Below are 7180 nucleotides of genomic sequence, written 5' to 3'. Positions count from 1 at the left end.
CCCCCACCTTCCACCCCCGCCCCCCTTTGCTAGTGCCAGACAAAGGAGGGGGTCGGGGTGGGTTCTGCGCTGCAGATGCTCACGGAGGGACAAGTAACCCGGAGATCAACCAGGGCCAAGGAGCTGCCCGGGCCCCCCGGAGTCTCATTTCCCTGCGCCCGCCTTCCTCCGTCTTTGCCCAGGTCAAATTAGAAATGATTGAGGAAACTCTTCCCCCTTCCGTGGGACAGAGGAGCTTCTTGCGACAATATCGCCACTGGGTAGGGACGATATCCACCCAACCCCTCCATTGGCTGCCGGCATCAAGGCTTGCATCAATAAAAAGATGAGGGGAAGGACAGGGCCACCGCAGCCGAGTGCTGGCCATGAGCCTGGCCTGGGGGGCAGGCTGCCGGTGGGGACCGGCTTGCCCAGTGCCGGGGGTGGGCACGGCTGGGGACAAGGCATTTCACGTGGACGAGACGGTGTGGCTACCACATGAAACCGACGGAGATGCTTTTTGGTGAGGGAAGCGCAGGGGTTTCCCTTCGGGAAATGCTGGGACAAACGATGAGTCAGCACGCTCGCTCCGAGCAGGATCCGCACAGTCTCAGCGCACGCTGTTAGATAACGAGGCTGTTGTTCCCAAAATAAGGAAAGAGCCTGGCTAAAATGTCCCCCACTTTTCTTTTTTTCTTTTTTTTTTTTTTTTTTCTTCATCCTGACAGTGGACCCTTTCTTGTGGAAAAAAAAAAAAAAAAAAAAAAAAAAAAAAGAAGCCAAAACAATAACAACAAAAAAAGAAAACCACAAAAAACCCCAATCCCCAAATAAACCCAAAAACCGAAAAACAATCCTCGAGTGGAGGAGATTGTTAGGTAGGAGCCTATGATCTATATTTTGACAAAAATCAAATTCATTCCGAAAGAAAAGCTCGATCCGTTTATTTTTGCTGCTTGAATAACACAGCTGGATGATGCCTTGAGCTCACGCTAGACGGTTGCTCATCATTCATTCGCCAAGAACTGGCCTAAATGGTGCCTGTGGGATTAGGTCAATTTTAGTGGATCTACTTCGCCTCATTTGGTTACTAATTGGTTTCTTGTTTTATAAATCGAAATCTCATTTTCAGGAAATTACAAAACCCATGCAGCCAGTCCATTGAGGTAATCCGCGGGTCGGGGGTATTTAAATGGAAATGGTTCTACAATGCATCAAGTATTAAGCAACAGTAAAACTTCGCCTCTATTTCCAAATGAAATGTGAGCTCGCTAGCTCCTTAGATCCATAATAGATACATCCCTTCTAAGGCTACTTATGTAAATATGATAAACCAGACCTTGGTGGGGGAGGGGACGCAGGGAAGAAAGCAAATTTTATCTGCTAGGGTTAATGTGGCATATCTTGGAAATCTTCCAAAATAGATTATGTTTTGCTTTGTCTTCGGCCACTTTAGCTGGGAAAATCCTTTGCCTAAAAACGATTTAGTTATCCTTCCCCTCACAAAGCTGCTTGTTTCTATTCCAAACCTATTATGCTGTTGCCTCTCCAAATTACAAGAGAATCTTTAGATCTTGTTTCCAAGCGTAATCCTGAAGCAAAAGGGAGAGCTGATTTCCTTGTTTTGTTTTAAATAGACAATCAAAGGATTTGCAGAATTTTCTGCGGTAGGTCAAGTGCAAGAAATCACAGTTTGCCCCCTCGATAAAAGGAAATTGGATGTTAAAGCGAATAGACGGGGGTGGGGGATAAAAGGGAATATTAACGGAGAGGTTTTCTGGTATAATCTTTAAAACAGTATTTAAGGGACATCAGGAGAGCCCGTCGATTTGGGATAGGCTCGGCTTGGCAATGAATAGATATAGTCTCCAACTTGAAAGTGCTGAAACGTCTGGGAAGTACAAAGAATGGTCTCATGTGATAGGATTTCAAAAAGCCGGTTCAGGTAGACAAGTGAAAACGTTTAATTATAAACCATTAACAGACACAGCCCAGCAGCGCGGGGTTTCCACCTGAAACCCAGCGAGGAGCTCAGCGCCCCGTGAAGAGCCGCCTTCCCGGGGGGAGGTTAACCTGGAATGCCCATGAGCTGTTCATTAACCCGCCGGCGTCGCGTTATTTTCCCTTTTAGAAGAAGAATAATTAGAACCGTAAACTTCGATTAATAAGCAACTTAAATCATAGGCGGGGAGCGCAGATTTAGTCCTGAATACGGAAACCTGCCGTTCAGATTTCCCTCGGGGAGGCGGGGGGTCTCAAGGAGCCGCCTTGTCCGCCTCTGCTCGCTCTAACGGGCCGTCCCTTGCTCCCCAGCAGAGAAACCTCGGGGGAGCTCGGGAAAAAATAATATACAGCGGATTTTTTTTTTTTCTCTCTCCCTGGAAGCTGTGCAAGATTTGCCAGCTCCTTGCTGATTTCGGGGGACTGAGGTGACCCTCCGTCCGGGCGGCCGGCTCCCTGGGGAACTGGGGGAGGAAGGCAGAGGTGCCTGTGGAGCCGCCGGTGCACCCCCCCGGCCGTCCACCCGCTCCGGAGGGCGCAGGGAGGAGTGAAACCCAGGGACTCAGCAAAAAATCACTGGGTCCCCGTTGATTGGCGTGGAGGAATTAATGGGAACGAGCCTGTTCTTAGCTGGCACCCCGGTACGCACTGGGGCTGCGGGACGGGGGCCAGGCCAGGGAGGTGCCCCCGCCTTTGTAGGGCTGTGACGTTAAAGAGGAAGGAGAGGACTGTAGGAGCGGTGAAGAAACAAGTTGGCGTGAAGAGGTGAACGAGGAAGGAGGGAGAGGAGAGGGGAAGGCGGGGACGAGACGGCGCGTAGCTCCGGCGGGGGCGGGCGAGGTCCGCCGTGGGATGCCCCGTTCAAACAGCGCGGAGGAAATCGTTAGCTTTGTTTTGACCAGCAAACACCCAGGTGAAGCCGGTCAATAGCGAGGGATGCCCGCGGCTGCCTGCAGTCGCCACCTCGCCAGTTTGCCTCGAAATAGCCGGAAAACGGGGTCTTCTCTTCCCCGAGCCCGCCCGGCGGGAGGGAGACCTCTGCGGCTCGGCTCTCGCCACCCCCAGGCGATCCGCACCCCAGCCATCAATCAGGATTTGTACTTTTTTCTTCCTTTTTACTCTTAGTGGCTGTGCGTGTCAGGCTGAGCCTTATTTCATGGCATAAGCGTAAAAGGTTTTAATTGCCCCGTTTAAATTATTTCAGCAACAACACTGTGCAAAGGCATCGCCCATAAATAGTTCTACTCCGGTGGAGTACTTTCCATCTGGCTTTTATTCCTTCTCACTTTGCATAGTAGAAAACAAGTGGCATCTGAAACATTAGACAGGTCGAAAGAGATTAATTTCTGAAGGGGGCTGTTTGGAGGCAGATCATCCCTCCCTGCAGCGACACCCATCCCTCCCGCCCGAGAAGTGGGGAGGAGGGATGGTGGGAAGGGGGTGAATCCCGGGGACCCGGCTTCGTGGGGCAGGAGGGAGGACGGGCCATACCGTCGGGCAGTGACTGGGCTGGGCCGCCCCGAGGTACCTTGTCGCAGCCGTAAAACTGGGCTCGGCTGAGCGGCAGCTAGTTTGCTTTTCGTGGGCTTGGGTAGGGATCACTGAAAGGGAACGCGTTTTTACAGGGGGCTCGGGGAGAGCTGGATGAGTCGCATCCCGTCGCTCCTCTTTCCCTCCCCAAATATGTAATTGCAAACCTTCCAGGTGAGGGGACGGTACCCCGAAGAGAAAAGAGGCAGGAGGTCACGGATCCAACTGGAAAGTGATCTCTGGCGAGCAGAGGGTCTAAGCCCATCCTTACCCCTCCCCGTCCAAAGCCTGCTGGCTAATTACCCGGCAGGTTGTGGCCGAGCTCTGCCTTCTGAGGGGTGGGGGTGGACCCGGCCGAGCTGTGCCTTCTGCGGGATGGGGTGGGACCCGGCCGAGTTCTTCCTTCTGCGGGGGGGCACCCCCCGCGGGCAGCGCTCAGGCGCTGGCAGAACCGATCCGCAGCGCGGGCCTAGCTGCCGCCAAGAGGTTTCTCTTCCCAGACAACGTCGTGCCATGTTAACCGCATCCTTCTCTCCACATCAAAGGCTTCCCCCAACACACCTCTTCCTTTCGTTTTAAATCGCTCCCAGTGTTGTCCAGGATCTCTTCGGTGACGTCAGGAGGAAACCGCTTTCCCTGAAGTTCAAGGAGCCGGTTGCCAGTAGCCGAGGGCAGCACTAAAAAGCCTTTTATCCTGCACACCAATTCACTTAGGTTTTAGGAATGAACTTCACCGTTAACTCAAAATAGGTATTTTGGTATTTTTCTCTCACGGGAGTTAGGTCTTTAAAAAAAAAAATCCACAGAAGAGGCATATCTGTGCAAGGAAACAATGTCTGGTTTCCCAAATATATGTATGTGTGGTTTAGAGTGAATACAAGAAAAAAATTGAAAAAAAGAAAAAAGTTCCCCTCCAGCAGGCCAACACGAGTCAGCTTTTAATCTCCTCGCCTTTTTCTGTGTTTCTTAAATAAACAGGACTTGGAGAAGCCTGGGGTCACTCTAGCCGAACCAGCCCACTGGATAATGTTGGACGGGAATTGGGATCCCATCTTTTGCAGGTACTGGTCTGGAAACGACAGTCATGTGGTATTAATGATTAAAGAAATCATTCCCTCTTCTGAGCTTTTAATTGCCACCTTGACTAATTTTTAACTGTTCACGTGTTTAATAAAAAGGGAGGCGGGAGGGGAACAACTTCAGAAATACGAACTGTGGCGGTTGAATGTGGCACGTTTTAACGGGGCTGTGGTTTGGTCCCCCCGGGTCCTTTGCCCCAGCATCGTCCAATGCAGGGTCCACAGCAAGGGATTCACAGTGTTATCCTGGTGTGCCAGGAGCGTGATGATTTTTCCCCAAATTGTGAATAGAGTGACAAGTCCTGTCAACGTGCTTAAATTCAGGGTGTTGTAGAGACAGGGAGAGGTTCTGGAGACAGGTTGGGGGAGGCTGTCCTGGATGGAAGGGCTCATCGGGCACAGAAATTAGCAGAGACACAAAATCAGGAGATGATCATTTGAGAACTCACTGCATTCTGAAATATTAAGGAATATTAGCAGTTACCACCACCATGAATTTCTGGAGGGGTTGTGTGGCCTTTTGGCCTATTCATCCCTCGTCACACCCACAAGTCCCATCTATGTCTGCTGAAATGTGCCTGACAAATTGTCTCGTCCCTTATTTACATTGTGGAGAGTTTCAGATCCTCCTCGCTTGCTTAGCAAATATCCAAGTGCTAAATCCCCAGTGACATTTAGAAGTATTCAGGGTTTCTGGAACCGACATATTAATCCCCGACTAGCCAGGACCTGTTCTTAGATACTGCCCCGGCACTTTGTATTACTTCTGAGCTCGGCCCCTCTGAGAAGCGGGTTGTATCTCGGGGGTCCAGGAGCTTTAGAAGGATTCCTGTCCGGGACTTGCCCATTTCCTCCCAACTTTTTGGATAGCCACAGCATAAACAGGGTTGCCTGTTAGCTAAAATAAATCCAAGAGACAGGTACTTCATGGATCTATCTGCCGTCATGGGTGGGTCTACCTGTCTATCTCTTGATATATTTATACTTCTCACCCCTCAACCCTTTTCTGCAGACGTTGGACGGTTTCATATTTGTCGTTGCTCCTGATGGCAAGATCATGTACATCTCGGAGACCGCCTCGGTGCACCTGGGCTTGTCGCAGGTATGCTGGGGGGCCGGGGGATGGGCGCTAGCCCCCGGGCCTGCCTGTGCCCCCCAAGTGACAGGGGAGGTGCGTGCGGGGAGGGTGAGCGGTGCCGGCGATGAACCCCTTCCTTCCCCTCCTCCTTCTCCTCTCTCACAGGTAGAGCTGACCGGCAATAGCATTTACGAGTACATCCACCCCGCCGACCACGATGAGATGACGGCGGTGCTCACGGCCCACCAACCCTACCACTCGCACTTTGTGCAGGGTAAAGCACAGAGCCCTGCGCCCCCGCTTGGCCTGCGCGGCCGCGGAAGGGACCGCGGAGGGGACTGCGCAGGGGGGGCGGAGCCCGCGGCTCACCCCATCTCTGCCTTTCTTTACCCCTCCCAGAGTACGAGATCGAGAGGTCCTTTTTCCTGAGGATGAAGTGCGTCCTGGCCAAGAGGAACGCGGGTCTGACCTGTGGGGGTTACAAGGTGCGTGTCCAAGGCCAGACCCGCTCCGCACCCCCCCAGCCTTCCCGCACCCCTGCTCCGGCAGCGCCGAGCACGCAGGGCGGGCGGGGAAAGCGGGGACAGGAGTGGGGACGAGCCCGCTGCCCGCGGGGACTGTCCCAGCCAGGTACTCTTTCATGTTGTTCAGAGCCAGAATTTCTCTCGGAGTTGCAGGCTAAAGGGCTCAAACCGCAAAACCAAGCAATCGAGCTCCCCGTGGGTATTTTTTTTTTCTAATTCGCTTTTTAAACTGAACGTCACACAACCACTGACGTTCCCGAGGTGTCTGTGGAAGCCGTCAGGTGACACAGTGAGAGCCTTGGGTTAATTTATTTATTTATTGGGTAACTCGTCAGCTTCAGGGGCAGCTCTCCAAGTCCAGGGTTTTTCCAGGGTTCTGCTCCTCGGTGAGGACACCCCCCACTCCCCGACCTTGTCCCAGCTTTCGTGTCAGCTGCACAACGCCAAAGAGCGGTGGATACCTCTAACGCAAAGAGATGTTGTGCCACGACGGGCCGTTGGACAAAAACATCCCTTGAAATTACTCCAGAAAGAAAGACACGAGTAATAGATAAGTAAGACTGAAGCACACAGCAGTCATGTGCAAGGATACATTTAGGAGACATACCTAAAATTACGTCCAAAGACACATTCTGGCTACAGATCGCGCCTGCTCTATCTGTATAATAGACATATCTTACACATGTCACATATGCACACATGTAAACTCTTTCTCTCACACGCATACACTCTTCATTACAAAGTTGTAACTGGCTTGGCACTTCCGCGTCTTTCCTTTTTAGAAGAATAATAAAAGCGTAGTTAGGAGGTGGTCCAAAAACCACTTAAGTCAGTGGAAAAAAAAAATCTCGTTGACTTTAATGGGCTTCAGATCAGTGCTGAGCTCTCGTACGGGGGAAGAATAAAACACAAACAAACAAACAAACAAAAACAAAACCCCCACAACCCCCCAAAAAATCCCAACAACACCTTCCCCCCCCCAACCCCCA

The 7180-nt window shown here is 51.7% G+C and overlaps 1 protein-coding gene across 1 annotated transcript in view; it reads left to right on the top strand.

Annotated features, from left to right (window-relative positions):
* Positions 1-7180, top strand: part of SIM1 (SIM bHLH transcription factor 1) — a 44710-nt gene that overhangs the window by 5882 nt on the left and 31648 nt on the right. The window contains exons 2-5 of the mRNA XM_026844140.1: positions 4489-4571; positions 5602-5691; positions 5833-5941; positions 6067-6152. Of these exons, the coding sequence (XP_026699941.1) occupies positions 4489-4571; positions 5602-5691; positions 5833-5941; positions 6067-6152 (368 nt within the window). The remainder of the gene's footprint in view (positions 1-4488; positions 4572-5601; positions 5692-5832; positions 5942-6066; positions 6153-7180) is intronic.

The sequence above is a fragment of the Athene cunicularia genome, assembly GCF_003259725.1.
Source record: "Athene cunicularia isolate RWA chromosome 3 unlocalized genomic scaffold, athCun1 chr3_part1, whole genome shotgun sequence".
NCBI classification, from domain to species: domain Eukaryota; kingdom Metazoa; phylum Chordata; class Aves; order Strigiformes; family Strigidae; genus Athene; species Athene cunicularia.
Note: the sequence above shows the minus strand (reverse complement) of the source record. Positions and strands in the feature narration are given on the sequence as shown.